Source organism: Callorhinus ursinus, unplaced genomic scaffold (assembly GCF_003265705.2).
Source record: "Callorhinus ursinus isolate GAN/ISIS: 27379988/994484 unplaced genomic scaffold, GSC_fseal_2.0 scaffold104, whole genome shotgun sequence".
Lineage (NCBI taxonomy): Eukaryota > Metazoa > Chordata > Mammalia > Carnivora > Otariidae > Callorhinus > Callorhinus ursinus.
Window position 1 is genome coordinate 141,958 of NW_027397166.1, and position 17,077 is coordinate 159,034.

The 17,077-nt window shown below is 44.8% G+C and overlaps 1 protein-coding gene across 2 annotated transcripts; it reads left to right on the forward strand.

Annotated features, from left to right (window-relative positions):
• Window positions 1-2,426: 2,426 nt before the first annotated feature.
• APEX2 (apurinic/apyrimidinic endodeoxyribonuclease 2) lies at window positions 2,427-16,426 on the forward strand. 2 transcript variants are annotated; one of them, XM_025852021.2, is made up of 6 exons: window positions 2,427-2,738; window positions 3,755-3,838; window positions 10,917-11,097; window positions 11,638-11,784; window positions 12,538-12,607; window positions 15,160-16,426. In XM_025852021.2, exons 1-6 carry the CDS (start codon window positions 2,582-2,584, stop codon window positions 16,066-16,068), a joined length of 1,548 nt encoding a protein of 515 aa, XP_025707806.1. In that variant the 5' UTR covers window positions 2,427-2,581; the 3' UTR covers window positions 16,069-16,426. The 2 variants fall into 2 exon arrangements, with proteins under 2 accessions (XP_025707806.1, XP_025707807.1); XM_025852022.2 differs by having other exon boundaries at window positions 2,713-2,731.
• The last annotated feature ends 651 nt before the right edge of the window (window positions 16,427-17,077 follow it).

Genomic DNA, 17,077 nt, shown 5'->3' on the forward strand with positions numbered 1-17,077 from the left:
CCGGGAGAAGAGCAGCTGGAGGCCTGTGGGTGGTATTACCCATGGAGGCTACATAAAAAAAAAACAGGATCACTAATCTCAGACAGAGCATGGAAGTCCTGAAACATTTCCAGAAATTTGGTTCCTGTTCTCCTACTCCTCTTCATCTTGAGACAGCCCTCTGGAAATAGGAAATAGGCCAGAGACTTCAATTTCCATTTTAGTAAGGAGGTTATTGAAGCCCAGAGAAGGTGAAAAGCTTGTTCAAAGTGCCACAGCAAACCAGACCCACTTTATACACCATTGGAGAAGTGCGAGATATAATCCCTACCATCCAGTTCACTCAAAACTGGAATAGATCAAGATAGACTTCTAAAGGTGCTAGGGAACTGCCCTTTTGGTCAGTGTCCCACAAAGACAGGTGGGGATGGTTGACAGATAGGTAGATTCCCCCAACTCTCCCATACCCTTTAAGGCACACTTCAAGTAACCCCTATATAAAGAAAATTTTCCAGAGAGCCTAAAGAATGGATTTGGATTTGTGTACCCCTATCTATTTTTCCTTCTGTCTCACCTACCTGTTCTCCTAGAGGTTTTTTCTTCCATCACTAATTATCCGACCACACAGCTTTCTTGCATTTAGACCTTCAAAGCAGGTACAGGGATGGCATCAAAGAGGGAGTCTGGAGGCGTTGGTTGGTTCCTTGAAAAGGCTGTGGAAATACCCTTGGTAAGAGGGGCATGTGGGCACTCTTGAAATATCAGCTGTGCTAGTTGTCAAGGAAGTTCCTGAGCCATCCGGAGCCTTTTCGCATTAGGCCAACCATGTGTTCACCTTGCCGCAAAGGTCAGAACTAATATTAACAAGCAACTGCAGAATGCGGAAATTAAAACCAGCAATGTAGACAGGCTAGATCTGGATTTCCTCGGGTCTGAGTTGCAGGTTGGTCTTCAGTGTGAATGGGCATGATCTCTTACTGGACAGTGATTTGGCAATATGAAGCAAGAGCAATAAAAATGTTAATTTCCTTTGTCCTAGTTATCCCACTCCTGGGACTCAATCCTGAGGCAATAACCACCAAAGCATGAAAAAGCTCAAAGCACCAACATTTTTACTTTAATTGCAGAGCTATTTATCCTGATGGCAACAACTGGAAGGTAATCTTTAAGTCCTCTAGGAGGAAAAGCAGCTCTTTGGGTCTTTTCTGCAGACATTGAGGATGATGGCTCTAAGGCTATGGAATTCTGGGGGAAAATTATGCTGCAGTTTGGGGTGAGGAACCTAAGAATGCAAAATCATGCTTTTCCTTGGACATTGGGAATGTCTATTATTCCTATTTTTGTGTTCTCAAAGACAAGTCACTAATCTGTTGCTCTTGCATTTGCCCTGTGTTTGTTTATTCAGTTAGGAAATATTGACTCCTAATATATACTGTGCCCTAGATTAGAGGATGGCGCTAAGAAGATAAATCAGACATGGTCATTGCCCTCAAGTAGGTAGAGCAACTGGTAGTTGTGTGACAAAAACAGGTATCAATGGTAGCTGTGCACTGAGATAAGTGATGTGACAGAAAGGACCAGAGGGTGCTGTGGGGGCCCAGAGGAAAAGACCTAACTGGGGAAGTGTGTGGGTGTTAGGAAAAACTTATTCAGGAAAGTATTCCTTGAGCTGATTAAGATAGGCTTTGAATCCTGGCTCTACCACTTCCGTGAGGCTGGGGTGAATTCACTCATTCTGTCATACTTAGCCTTAATACCCCTTACAGGGCTGTCCAGAGAATGAAACAAATAATGCGTATGGAAGAGCCATGGGGTACACTGGGAGACAGTCTTGTTCTGGAGCTAGGGTAGCCCACTTAAATTCCCTGGGCCTCGATTTTACTCATTTGAGAAATGGAGCCACGAAAAAGTGTGTGTTGGGCCATGTCCTTAGGAATGTTATAAGGCCCAGGACAAATAATGGTTATAGGGTGGGCTTGAGACAGCTTCCTCTCTTCCCCTCCCTTTGCCCTATAAGGCCAGGGGCCTTCTAAGTCTAATTCCACTAGAGCACTTCTTACTGCTCCCTCTAGCTGCGCGGTTCCCTTCGAGCCTCCCCTCTCCCACACCAGCACAGTTACAGCAATTACTCCCAGGATGCCAGCGGCGCACTTGGAGGTAAGGTCAGTCGCGCTGGGGGCGGGGCTTCGGTTGCCGCGCGGTTTCGTTCAAGGTTCCGCTGCTTAAAAAGTGGCGAAGTCCCATCTGTAAGTTATTGGAAGCACCACGGGAGCTTGTGAGCAGCACGGAAAGGCAGACAGACTCTGGTGCTTGGGCTAGTGTGCGGCGGGAGGAAGAAGGAGGAGGAACCTAATTGGACGACTTCCTTTGTCGTTCATTCCTCCTAGGCATCTGCACCACCCCATCAACTTCCGCTCCTCCCGCCAATGAGAACTGAGGGGATCGAAGCCCCGCCCCACCTTCGCCACACCTTGGTGGCGCGCAAGAGAACGCATGCGCCAATGCGCGCGGAAGGCGGGATCTGGCCATTTTGGGGGTGTCCAGCCGTCCTGTGTCTCCTAGGTTGGGCGCGGATTGTGTGGTGTTGCAGTTCGCGGTCGAAATGTTGCGCGTGCTGAGCTGGAACATCAATGGGATCCGGAGCCCCCTGCAAGGCATGATATACGAGGAGCCCAGCAACTGTGCAGCCATGGCCGTGGAGCGCATTTTGGACAAGCTGGATGCCGACATTGTCTGCCTTCAGGAGACCAAAGTGACCAGTCAGCGCTCAAAAATCCAGGATCCCTACCATACTTTATCTTTTCCACTAACTTTTGTCCCCTACTTAATTTTCATTTATTTTACCATATCTCTATCCGTAGAGTCTTCCTCTTAGACCCAGTTCAAAATCCTGATCCCCTACCCCTCAACCCCTATTTCTCACTCCAGCTTGATATCTTAATTCCTACTTCATCTCCTGTCCTCAGCAGAACTTTAATTCCCTCACCTGTGCAACCTTCATCCTCGCACAGATCCTCTAATTCCCACTCATTCTCCTGCCCCAGCTCAGTACCCCAAATTTCCTCCTCATACACTGTCCAGCTCCAACTCCCAAGTTAGATCCCCCCAAGTCCCCTTACCTGTCCCCAGCTCACATCCTTTAATTCCCACCCCATCTTTGCCCCCAGCTCAGACTCCCTGATTTCTTCCTTTTTACCTATCTCAGATCCTCAGTTCTCCTGTCAGATCCCCTAGAGCTCTACCCCCGTTTCTCCTTCCCAGCCTCAGAACCTCTTACTATTTCTATCTCATGTCCCACGCCAAGGTTAGATCCCCTAGTTCCCTCTCTCTCCCACCCTAGCTCAACACCCTCCATGCCTTCCCTCTCCCTTGCACCCCCCTCTAAGACCCTGTAACAACTTTTTCCTCCATCCCCAGTTCAGATCCTCTAATTGCCTTCCTCTCCTACCTCATATTCCCATTTCTCCCTCCCATATTCCATTTCCCACCTCCAGCTCCCTCCGCTCACTTAATCACTAGCTTCCCCCCACCTAATTTCCCTCCCCCCATTCCATAGCCTTCCCCCTTCTTATTCTGATATCAATTCCCTCTCTAGTCCCCACCATTCTAGCTCCTTCTCTAATCATAGATACTTCATTTTTTCTCCCAACTCTGGCTCTGATGTGTGCAAGGAATTAGCCTACAACTTTAATTCCAGACTCTTGTGTGTCCTGGGCCCTACTTTTAACTCTGACACAATCTTACATCCTTTTTTTTTTTTTTTTTTTTTTTGCAGGGGATGTGCTGACAGAGCCCCTGGCTATCATTGAGGGCTATAACTCCTATTTCAGCTTCAGCCGTAACCGCAGTGGCTATTCTGGTAAATGGGGCTTTCTGGGGACTTTAAATTAGTGATGGAAGCAGGTCAGGAGTGAAAGAGTTTCCAATATTTGATGAGAAGGTAGTAAGAAATTCAGGCTTTTATTTTTAATTTTTTTTTGAAATTACAAAGCTGCTTTTAATACTTTGGGGTGAGCCCCACAGGAATAAAAAACACCGGGAAGGAGTAACACTCCCAGGATGGCCCAGAGGAAGAGAGGCTACCTGAGGGGAAAGAAACACAAAAGGGATCTGCAGACTCAGGGCAAAAGGAATGCCATTGGTGTTGGGATCTGTGAGCACTACAGGAGAAAATGCGAGCATGGTGGGGCTGGCTCCAGGTACATGGGGAGGCCAAGAGGGTTGGACACGAAGCCACAAAGCTACTTGGGTTCCTCCTTCTTCTCCTTTGCCTTTTTCTGCTTCTGCTGCATGACCTCTGAGTCCCTCTGCTTGCAGGTGTCAGCAGAAAGCCTGTCACCTTGGCACTTTTCCTTAACCTAGTAGCTCTGCTTTTTCATATTCTTCTGGCGGTTGAGCTAGTGCAAGTTACCATGGGTCATGAGGAGGGCAGCAGCTCTGGCTTACTTCCATTGCATCTTCTCTGTCTGATGTTGTGATGCCCCAGGCTTTTCGTCCACAGAGCTAAAGTCACATAAAGCTACGTGAAGGATAGTTTTTATGTGTAAAATTATCCTGTTTGACTTTGGAAGCACAGTCAGTCATGTGGTAGTTAATTGTATGAGCTCTGGAGTCAGACTGCCAGAGTTTGAATCCTACCTCACTTCCTAGCTGTGTACCCTCTGGCAATTTAGTCAATCTCTTTATGCTTCAGCTTTCTCAGCTGAGAAATGTAGATGATGCCTAACTCCTAGGGTTAGTACAGGTATACCTTGTTTGTATGTGTATATATATATAATATATATATAAGTTTATATATAAATATTATATGTAAATATATAACAAATATATGAATTTACATATCTATATAAATATATTTTTATATATACATATATGTAAAGCACTTCACTTTATTATGTTTTGCAGATATTGCATATTTTATAAATAAAAGGTTTTATGGCAACCCTGTGTTGCAAAACTCTTGGCACCATTTTTCCAGCAATATTTGCTCACTTCATGTCTCTGTCACTTTTTGGTAATTTTACAATATTTCAAACTTTTTCATTATATTTGTTATGGTGATCTGTGATCAGTGCTTGCAACTCGCTAAAAGCTCAGATGACAGCATTTTTTTAGCAATAAAGTATTTTTTTAAATTTTATTTTATTATGTTATGTTAGTCACCATACAATGCATCATTAGTTTTTGGTGTAGTGATCTACGATACATTGTTTTCGTATAACATCCGGTGCTCCATGCAGTACATGCCATCCTTAATACCCTTACTGGGCTAACCCATCCCCCCACCCCCCTACCCTCTAAAACCCTCAGTTTCTTTCTCAGAGTCCATAGTCTCTCATGGTTCATCTCTCCCTCCGATTTTCCCCCTTCATTTTTCCCTTCCTTCTAATGTCCTCCATGCTATTCCTTATGTTCCACAAATAAGAGAAACCATATGATAATTGCCTTTCTCTGATTGACTTATTTCACTTAGCATAATCTCTTCCAGTCTCATCCCTGTTGATGTAAAAGTTGGGTATTCATCCTTTCTAATGGCTGACTAATATTCTATTGTATATATGGACCACATCTTCTTTATCCATTCATCTGTTAAAGGGCGTCTTGGCTCTTTCCACAGTTTGGCTATTGCGGACATTGCTGCTATGAACATTGGGGTGCATATGGCCCTTCTTTTCATTATATCTGTGTCTTTGAGGTAAATACCCAGGAGTGCAATTGCTGGGTCATAGGGTAGCTCTATTTTTAATTTTCTGAGGCATCTCCACACTGTTTTCCAAGGTGGCTGTACCAATGTGCGTTCCCACCAACAGTGTAAGAGGGTTTTCTTTTCTCCACAACCTCTCCAACATTTGTGGTTTCTTGCCTTGTCCATTTTTGCCATTCTAACTGGTGTAAGGTGGTAACTCAGTGTGGTTTTGATTTGAATTTCCCTCATGGCTAATGATGATGAACCTTTTTCATCTGTCTGTTAGCCTTTGTACGTCTTCTTCGGAGAAGTGTCTGCTCATGTCTTCTACCCATATTTTGCCTTGATTATTTGCTTTTTGGGTGTTGAATTTGGGAAGTTCTTTGTAGACCTTGGATACCAGCCCTTTATCTGTAGTGTCACTTGCACATATCTTCTCCCATTCTTTGGGTTGCTTCTTTGTTTTGTTGACTGTTTCCTTTGCTGTGCAGAAACTTTTTACCTTGATGAAGTCCCAAAAGTTCATTTTTTGCTTTTGTTTCACTAGCTTTGGAGATCTATCATGAAAGAAGTTGCTGTGGCTGACATCAAAGAGGTTACTTCTTATGTTCTCCTCTAGGATTTTGATGGATTCGTGTCTCACATTGAGGTCTTTCATCCATTTTGAGCTTATCTTTGTGTATGGTGTTAGAGAATGGTCGAGTTTCATTCTTCTGCATGTGGCTGTCCAATTTTCCCAGCACCATTTATTGAAGAGACTGTCTTTTTTCCATTACATGTTTTTTCCTGCTTTGTCAAAGATTATTTGACCATAGAGTTGAGGGTCCATATCTGGGCTCTCTATTCTGTTCCATTGATCTATGTGTCTGTTTTTGTGCCAGTACCATGCTGTCTTGGTGTTCACTGCTTTGTAATATAGCTTGAATTCAGGCAACCTGATGCCCCCAGCTTTGTTATTCTTTTTCAACATTTCCTTGGTGATTCGGGGTCTTTTCTGATTCCATACAAATTTTAGGATTGTTTGTTCCAGCACTTTGAAAAATGTCATTGGAATTTTGATCGGGATGCCATTGAAGGTATAGATTGCTCTGGGTAGCATAGACATTTTAACAATGTTTATTCTTCCGATCCATGAGCATGGAATGTTTTTCGATCTTTTTGTGTTTTCTTCAATTTCTTTCATCAGTGTTCTGTAGTTCCTAGAGTATAGATCCTTTACCTCTTTGGTTAGATTTACTCCGAGTTATCTTATGGTTTTTGGTGCTATTGTAAATGGAATCGTTTCTCTAATTCCGCTTTCTACAGTTGCATTGTTACTGTGTAAGAAAGCAACTGATTTCTGTGCATTGATTTTGTATCCTACCACATTACTGAATTGCTGTATGAGTTCTAGTAATTTGGGAGTGGTGTCTTTTGGGTTTTCCACATAAAGTATCATGTCATCTGTGAAAAGAGAGAGTTTGACTTCTTCTTTGCCCATTTGAATACTTTTTATTTCTTTTTGTTGTCTGATTGCTCTTGCTAGGACTACTAGTACTATGTTGAACAATAGTGGTGAGAGTAGGCATCCTTGACGTGTTCCTGATCTTAAGGGAAAGGCTCTCAGCTTTTCCGCATTGAGGATAATATTCGCTGGGGTTTTTCATAGATGGATTTTATGAACTTGAGGAATGTTCCCTCTATCCCTATACTCTGAGGAGTTTTAATCAGGAAAGGTTGCTGTGTTTTGTCAAATGCTTTTTCTGCATCAATTGAGAGGACCATATGGCTCTTCTCTCTCCTCTTCTTAATGTGTTCTATCACACTGATTGATTTGCGAATGTTGAACCACCCTTGCATCCCGGGGATAAATCCCATTTGGTCACAGTGGATGATCCTTTTGATGTATTGTTGGATCCTATTAGCTAGGATTTTGTTGAATGTTTTGGAATCCATATTTATTAGGGATATCAGTCTGAAATTCTTTTTGATGGGGTCTTTTTGCCTGGTTTGGGGATTAAGGTGATGCTGGCCTTATAGAATGAGTCTGGAAGCTTTCCTTATGTTTCTGTTTTTTGAAAGAGCTTCAGTAGAATAGGAATTATTTCTTCTTTGAATGTTTGGGAGAATTCCCCAGGGAATCCATCCGGCCCTGGACTCTTTGTTTTTTGGGAGGTTTTTGATCACTGCTTCAATCTCATTACTGGTTATTGGCCTATTCAGGTTGTCAGTTTCTTCCTGTTTCAGTCTTGGCAGCTTATAGGTTTCCAGGAAGGCCTCCATGTCATCCAGATTGCTCAGTTTATTGGCATATAGTTGTTGATAATAATTTCTAATAATTGTTTCTATTTCTTTGGTGTTAGTCATGATCTCTCCCCTTTCATTCATAATTTTATTAATTTGGGTCCTTTGTTTTTTCTTTTGGATAAGTCTGGCCAGTGGTTTATCGATCTTATTAATTCTTTCAAAGAACCAGCTGCTAGTTTCCTTGATCTGATCTGTGTTTCTGATTTCTAATTCATGCTCTCTGCTGTAATCTTATTATTTCTCTTCTAATGGGTGGCTTAGGCATTGTTTGTTGCTTTTTCTCTAGTTCTTTAAGGTGTAGAGTTAGTTGGTAAATTCGGGATTTTTTTGTTTCTTTGAGTGAGGCTTCAATGGCTATTTATTTCCCCCTTAGGACCGCCTTTGCAGTATCCCATAGGTTTTGAACTGATGTGTTTTTGTTTTCCTCTGTTTCCATGAGTTGTTTAAGTTCTTTGATTTCCTGGTTGACCCAAACATTCCTGAGCAGAGTAGTCTTTAGCTTCCAAGTGTTTGAATTTCTTCCAAATTTTTTCTTGTGATTAAGTTCCAGTTTTAAAGCATTATGGTCTGAGAATATGCAGGGAATAATCCCAATGTTTTGGTATCGGTTGGGACCTGATTTGTGACCCAGTATGTGGTCTATTCTGGAGAAAGTTCCGTATGCGCTAGAGAAGAATGAGTATTCTGTTGTTTTAGGGTGGAATGTTCTGTATATATCTATGAGGTCCATCTGGTCCAGTGTATCATTCAAAGCTCTTGTTTCTTTGTTGATTTTCTGCTTAGATGATCTGTCCATTGCTGAGAGTGGAGTATTGAGGTCCCCTAGAATTAACGTATTCTTACCAATATGACTCTTTATTTTGGGGAACAGTTGGCTCATATAGATGGCTGCTCCCATGTTGGGTGCATAGATATTTACAATTGTTAGATCTTCTTGTTGGATAGACCCTTTAAGAATGATATAGTGTCCTTCTGTGTCTGCAACTACAGTCTTTAGTTTAAGATCTAATTTGTCTGTTATAAGAATTTCTACCCCAGCTTTCTTTTGAGGTCCGTTGGCATTGAAGATGGATCTCCATCCCTTCACTTTCAGTCTGGATGTATCTTTAGGTTCAAAATGAGTCTCTGGTAGACAGCATATGGATGGGTCCTGTCTTTTTGTCCAAGCTGCAACCCTGTGTCGTTTTATGGGAGCATTTAGGCTGTTCATATTGAGAGTGATTATTGAAAGATATGAATTAATTGTCATCATGTTACCTATGAAGACATTGTTTTTATAGATTGTCCCTGTAAATTTCTGTTGTATATCACTCTTGGAGTCTTTCTCCTTTTATAGAACCCCCCCTTAATCTTTCTTGCAGGGCTGGCTTAGTGGTCACATACTCTTTCAGTTTCTGTCAGTCTTGGAAGCTCTGCATCTCTCCATCCATGAATGACAGCCTTGCCAGATAAAGTATTCTTGGCTGCATGTTCTTCTCGTTTAGTACCCTGAATATGTCTTGGCTACCCTTTCTGGCTTGCCAGGTCTCTGTGGATAGGTCTGACGTTATTCTGATGTTCCTCCCTCTGTACCTAAGGAATCTCTTGCCCTAACTGCCCTTAAGATGGTTTCCTTGGTTCTAAGGTTTACGAGTTTGAGTATTACATGCTGGGGCATTGGCCTGTTTTCCTTGATCTTGGGAGGGGTGTTCTCTGCCTCTAGGACACGAATGTTTGTTTCATTCCCCAGATTAGGGAAGTTCTCAGCTATGATTTGCTCAAATATATCTTCTAGTCCTTTCTCTCTCCACCCCCTCAGGGATTCCAATAATTCTGACATTGGAACGTTTCATGGTGTCACTTATTTCTCTGATTCTAATTTCATGGATTCTGGCCCTGCTGCTCCGGGTTTCCGTTTGGGGGGCTTCCCTAAAGTCCTTTCCCTGCTGCTATTGGTCTGCGAGTCTGTGCCTGGTCCACAGCGCGGGAGGCTATTGCTCACCGGCAGGCAGGATCCTGACGGCTCCCTCCCCCTTCCGTTTATTCTCCGATATCTGCCCACAGAATAATGGCTCCCTGCTTTGTATCCCAAAACCAACCGCCTGGGATAATCTGTAGAAATCCAGATCTATCTTCTTACATCTCAGGCTGATTTTGTGGGTGTTCAGAGTGGTCTGGTAGATATCCAGCTCAGTTCCGGGGACTGGCTGGAATAGGGTCCCGTACTCCTCTGCCATCTTTTCGCCCCTCCAGCAATAAAGTATTTTTTAATTAAGGCATATACATTGTTTTTTTAGACATAAAGTTATTGCACATTTTATAGGCTACAGTATAATAACAATATAACTTATCTGCACTAGGAAAACAAAATATTCATTTGGCTTGCTTTATTACAATATGTTTTTTTGTGGTGTTCTGGAACAGAACTCACAATATATTGGGTTATGCCTGTATAAGGATTAAACAAATTAGTCCATGTAATAATAATAGCTAACACTTTTTGAGCACTTAACCATGTGTCCATGTAAAACATTTAGACTATTAGCTATTGCTGTTCTGTGGCTTTTGAATTTTTTTAAATTTTTTAAAGATGTTATTTATTTGACAGAAAGAGAGAGAGAAAAAAAAACACAAGCAGGGGGAGCAGCAGAGGGAGAGAGAGAAGCAGGCTTTCTACTGAGCAGGGAGCCCAGTGCGGGGCTCCATCCCAGGACCCTGGGATCATGACCTGAGTTGAAGGCAGATGTTTAACTGACTGAGCTGTCCAGGTGCCCCCTCTGGCTTTTTTAGATGAAGGAACTGAGACTCCAGGGTGTGAATAGAATTGCCTCAGTCTCTCGGGTCCCATCCATAGCCCTTGAGTTGGGAGAGTTGTCAGTGCAGCCACACTAGATGAAGATGACTTAGATGACCTATGTGGGGGCAAGAAGCTGTGCAATAGACTTTTGGCTTCTAGGCCCTTTCAGAGTGTCCTGTCTATCTCCAGGTGTAGCCACCTTCTGTAAGGACAGCGCTACCCCCATGGCTGCTGAAGAAGGCCTGAGTGGCCTACTTGCCACTCATAATGGGGACGTGGGTTGCTATGGAAACATGGATGAATTCACCCAAGAGGAGCTTCGGGCTCTGGATAGTGAGGGCCGGGCCCTCCTCACACAACACAAGATCCGGTAATAGCCCACATCCCCTTGTCGCTGAGCATTTTTGCTTCTACTCTTAGTGTGGTGATTCTGAGGCTCACCTTACAAACATATTCATTGTGGAATATGTCCCATGTTTGCCTTTCTTGGACTCTAGTTATGGCTGCGTTACTCACTGTATGACCTTGCGCAAATCATATTCCCCTCTGAGCTTTGAGTTCCTCATCTCTACAGTGGGAACTGGCTGGCAGGTCCAGCTCTTTTATTACCACAGGCACCTCAAAGGCAACTTGGCAACTCATCGCCCCAAGTTGCTTTCTTTCTGGGTGTCCTGTCATGAATGGCAGCACCATCACCTGGTTTACCTGGGTGTTACCCTAGATGCCCCTCTCCCTGCCTTACCTATAGTCAGTCCCCAAGTCCTGTGCATGCCAGTACGTTCATGTCTTTCTGCTCCCTTCTTCACATCTGTCCCACAGGCAATCCATTAAGTGGAAGCCACATGGTGTGGGGGAAGGGAGGCTTGGAAATGACTTTTTCTTGGTGTGTGGGGGCGTCTCTTCTCCTCAGCACATGGGAAGGGAAAGAGAAGACCTTGACCCTAATCAACGTGTACTGCCCCCGTGCGGATGCTGGGAAACCTGAGCGGCTGTCCTTTAAAATGCGCTTCTATCGCTTGCTGCAGATCCGAGCAGAAGCCCTTCTGGCAGCTGGCAGGTATTGTAAGCCTGGGTGGTACTTGAGCTTGTTCTAGGTGCCCAACCCATTTAGGTGTCAAGCTCCATTGGAAGGAATGTGGGATCTTTGTCTTTTGAGTTCCTTTATAGCCTAGTTGGAGTCACTAGCATGCCTACCTGAATGGGCTCTGCACTGTATGAGCTGTGAGGACCAGGTAAAGTGATACAAATATGGGTTTTGTACTCAGATACCTCTAAGCACCTATCCTGGCTCCTTTTACTCACTATGAGTCCCGAGGCTAGCTCTGCTTTTATTTTCTCTTGTTATGTGAGTGTATGAATCCCTACCTTACAGAATAGTCTTAAGGATGAAATGAGGTGAAGAAGAAGGTAAAGTGCCTGGGAGCAAATGAAAAGTCTTGCCCCAGGGAAGGACAGGAAAGTGAGGGTGGGTTAGAGTAATCAAGGGATGCTTCCTAAAAGAAGTACCTGGGCTCAGCTTTGAAGGACCGGAAAGATGCCATTAAGTAAAGATCAGTGAGACAGTCATGTCAGAGAGGGAATGATGTCATCTTTGGAGATCAGAATTGGGTGGGTCAGGCATAAAATGTAGCAAGGTTATGGTAAGATTGGAGAGGTAGGCTGCTATGCATTGCTGTGGGCTCCCACCTTGGCCTCAATGTGTGAGAAGGGGCTGATCTGAGTTCTTGGGCCAAGAAGAAAGTAAATGGGCCAGGAGTACTGCTTCCCTTTCTTGAATGTCTAGTTGATAATTCCATGTCATGTTTTTTAGCCATGTGATCATTCTGGGTGACCTGAATACAGCCCACCGCCCCATTGACCACTGGGATGCAGTCAACCTGGTAAGGCTCTTCTAGGCCCCTTTCCTCACTTCTGACTGTGGTTCTCTTTAGCCAGCCAGCCACTGCTGGATTTTGGGTCCAAGGGTAGCTTCCTTCATGGAAAAGCAGAGCTTAGTTTGAAATAACTATTCTCAAAGCACTGAGGATTGTTCATTCATTCAGGAGACATAACTCTCTTGCCCTGGGCTTGGTCCTGAGCCATGTGCTGACTCAGTTACTAGTCAGTTCTGGCTCTTGGCCCCTCAAAGGTTTCAGCATGGTAGGGGGCTATGGACCTGTAACCAGCCAATTACAGAAAGGTATCTTCAGGGCTGAAGCAAGAGATGGCAGGCCAGGAGTCTAGGGGAGCCTGGAGATATGGGATTCCTGAGCCAGTGTAGACATTAGGGAGGCATCTGAAAATGGTTGAATTTTAAAAGAGTAAAACAGCTTTGGGGCTGGGGGAAGCAAAGCATTCTAGCTTGAGCAAAGGCTGCAAGGTGAGAATTTGCTTGGTATGCATGGTGAACTAAGTCCCATTCTTAGTAGGGGTTGACAGGGGAAGGGAAGTGAGTGGCAGGAGATGGGGCGGGAAAGTCCTTTGGGGGCCAGATTTCAAGGTCCTTGAATTCCACATTGCCTTGATCATTTCCCTAATACACTGTTGCCTGCTCATGAACTTTCAATACCTTCCTGTTACATCTGCAATGCAAAGAAAACATCTAGGCCTGGTGTGGAAGGCTTTTTAATCTCCATTTCCATGTACCCCTACACACTCCGTCCACTGCAGCCAGGTTGTCTTCTCTCAGTCCATTGCAAAAAGTTATTTTCATTTTGACTTTTCTCACTGTACCCTCTGTCTTTTTTTGTTGTACGAACCTTTCATCTTTGAGTCCCTCTAGGTCAATGGTTATCATTCCCTGACAGCACATTAGAACAAGGAACTTTTACAAGAAATTAATACCTTGGTGCCACCCCAGACCAATTAAATCAGAATCTTTTGGGTGTGGGGCCAGGGTAGCAGTATGTTTTACAAGGTCCCGGGCTGATTTTCTTGTACAGTCAGGCTTGAGAACCATTGCCTTAGAATCTACAAGCCAGTTTTCACCTTAGCTTGCCTCATGAGGGGAGTGATCAGTAACTTATGCTGGCATAGTCCAACTCAGCATTGGGCTTGGCTCAAAGTAGGGGCTGTAGGAAGGGTCTTTGGACTAGTATGCAGAAGAGCCACATAAACAGATGTGGCTCCCAGTTGGGAAAATGAACAGAAATGAGATAATGAAAGAATGGTGGTGGCGGTGTGACAGGGAAGAGAATGGACATTACAAAATACGAGCCTTCAGTCCTTCCAACCTTATTTCTCATAAGGCATTTACTCAGTCTGTTCTTTCTGCTTCCTGCTATAGTGTCATATAACTTTATGCCTTTTCTTCTTAGTTCAGAACTATCCTAGATCTCTCAAGTGCACTTCTTATAGTCTTCCTTCCAGGAAAAGACTAATAGTATCAGGTCACATGACAAACACAGTCTTTCCAAAATAGCAGAATATGTCCACTTCCCAAAAGACTGGCTCTTCTAGTCTTCATCTCCCTAAATGACACCATCATCCCCTTGGCTACTCCATCCAGAAGCCTGGGAATTATGTTAGTATTGTCCTTCCTCTCTACCCCCACTTCCCACATTCAGCTGATCAGTGGGTTAGTTGATTTTAGTTCTAAATCATCTCTTAATTTCATTTTTATTTGTCTCCTCTGGCTCTACCCTAGTCTGAGTGATTATCATCTCTTGTTTACGTGGACTATGATAATTATCTCCTGTCAGTCTGCTGGTCCCCAGTCTGGTCTCCCCTTGTCTTTTGGGTTCATGCTTCCCCTCTCCACGGGCCCATTACAGAGGCTGCGCTGTCAATTTATAACACCTTCTGCCTGCGTTGCTCCTGCTCAGCCTTCACTTTCCAGCTCCAGATCACTTCCTGAAAGGAAGCCTCATTGGTCCCCTGGACAAGCTCAGGTTCCCACTTTGTCCCTAGTATCATGCCTGGCACATAATCAATGTTCTTTGAACATTTTTTTCATTGAATGAGTGGGTAGGCCAGGTGGATTGGACGGATGGATGAAGATGAATTGGAGATCAGAGCCGAAGGAAGTATTTAGGTATGGATTTCTGGAGCTCCTCAGCTGAGGAGTTTGTGGGGGAGAGAGGAGATGGTCTGTGAGGCCTTTGACACACACAAAATAAGTCAAATAGTTCCAGAGGGTTTAAATGAAAAGGTAAAAGTTTCCTTAACTCCTAATCCCAGCCCTACTTCCTAGAGGTAACCACTTTTAACTTCCTGCTTTCCATCCTTTTGGTGAGCAGTTCTGAGAATTGCTTTGATTAAGTAAATGACACACTTTCAGATTTGACATTTAATCCCAGCTCTGCCAGTTCTGGGCTGTGTGACCCTGAGTAGTAGTTTCTTTTGGAACAATCACATTTTCTTGTCTGAAAAAATGAAGCAGTTAGTCTTAAGTCTCTTCCAGGTCTAGGCATCTAGTTTTGCCTCTGTCTTCACCCCTGTCCCCCTTCTCCAGGAACGCTTTGAAGAGGACCCAGGGCGCAAGTGGATGGACGGCTTGCTCAGTAACCTGGGATGCCAGGCTGGGTCCCATGTACGGCCCTTCATTGATAGCTACCGCTGCTTCCAGCCAAACCAGGAGGGGGCATTCACCTGCTGGTCAGCAGTCAGTGGTGCCCGCCATCTGAATTATGGCTCCCGGCTTGACTATGTGTTGGGGGACCGGACCCTGGTAATAGATACCTTCCAGGACTCCTTCCGGCTGCCTGAGGTGATGGGCTCTGACCATTGTCCCGTGGGTGCAGTCTTGAGTGTGTCCTCTGTGCCAGCAAAACAGTGCCCACCTCTGTGCACCCGCTTCCTCCCCGAGTTTGCAGGCACCCAGCTCAAGATCCGTCGCTTCCTAGTTTGTCTCAAACAAGATCCTGTGTGCAAGCAATCAGCGCTGCGACTCAGCAAACAAACCCAGGTACAGATGCACCAAAACAAAGCCCGTGTGCGCTCAACCAGGCCTCGGCCAAGTCAGGCTGGCTCCAGCAGAGGCCAGAAAAACCTGACAAGCTACTTCCAGCCATCCTCCAATCGTCCCCAAGCTTCTCCTATCTTGGAGCTTCCTAGTGTGGGTGCCCTCATGACCCCAAAGACTCTAGAAGAGGAGGTGATGGCCAAAGTGGTGGAGGGGCAGGCCAGTGCTTCAGAGGCCAAGGATGAGAAGGAGGTACGGACTTCTTTTTGGAAGTCTGTGCTGGGAGGCCCCTTGCCCATGCCACTCTGTGGGGGTCACAGGGAGCCATGTGTAATGCGAACTGTGAAGAAGCCAGGACCCAATCTGGGCCGCCACTTCTATATGTGTGCTAGGCCCCAGGGTCCTCCCACTGACCCTTCCTCCCGCTGCAACTTCTTCCTCTGGAGCAGGCCCAGCTGAACCAACCCAAGGTACAGATGTCTGGCATGGTCAACCCTGTACATAATCTGAAGCCAGCTCCCTCCTAAGCTGCCTCTTTCTTCCCCAAGGACCCTTCCTCCTCTTCCACTTTCCTGAAGAACGTTTCCTTTTCCTCTTCCTCCTTTAAGGCCTCTCTGACTCTCTTTTTCCTGCCTAGCACCTCCTCATTGGTGAGCTTCTTATTTCTTAATGCTGTGACCCAGTTCCCCCACTCCACTTTCCATCTTCCTGTCAGAAGTGCACAGGAACCAGTTGCCCCAGGAAGTTGATTTTAAACCCTTTTCTTTCTTGCTGAGAAATATATCTGTGCCTAAATAAAGTCTGTGTTTTTGTTTGAGCACATGATGTCATGTAGACATTTTGGATGTGCTTCATGAAGTTGAATCAGAGACATTATCTCAACACTAGGTTTGCCAGCTGCCTGTAGCCTGATGATAGAACTCCTAGGAAGGGGGGAGGCAGGAGGAATGGTACTACCATAAAGGTGCTCTGTTGAGTTGTAAAGGTTCCCTGCACTGCTGAGGTTAGTTCAGCAAGGGAGGTGGGTGTGGTGTTAGAAAGCTCAGGTGGGTTGCATAGCCTTAAACTAGTGCTTCCCAACTGGTGTCCCACAGCTGCCACAGAACAGGTTATAGGGTGGGAAGAAAAGGCCCTAGAGTTGACAGGTAGAGCACAAATGTCAGGAGAGAGTGCCTCTTAGGCAAGTAATGTTATTAGTTCACCTGGGTGTGCAAATGTTTTCTGTGTGCTATGACCTGGAAAGACTGGGAGCATTTCCTTGAAAAAGTTGCTTGCTCTATAGCCAAGTCTCTTTCCCACCTTGGAAAATAGAGCTGGTAGGTCCTGTTCTATAAGGTACTGCGGAGAGGAGAGGATAACTGATTGGGGACATCAATTCTGTGTGCTGGAAAACACCTCCAGAGTTGTGGGGAACTATTTCTCTTCCAGGCAGTTCAGTTAGGGTTGATTCCATCTCCTGGCTTCAGGG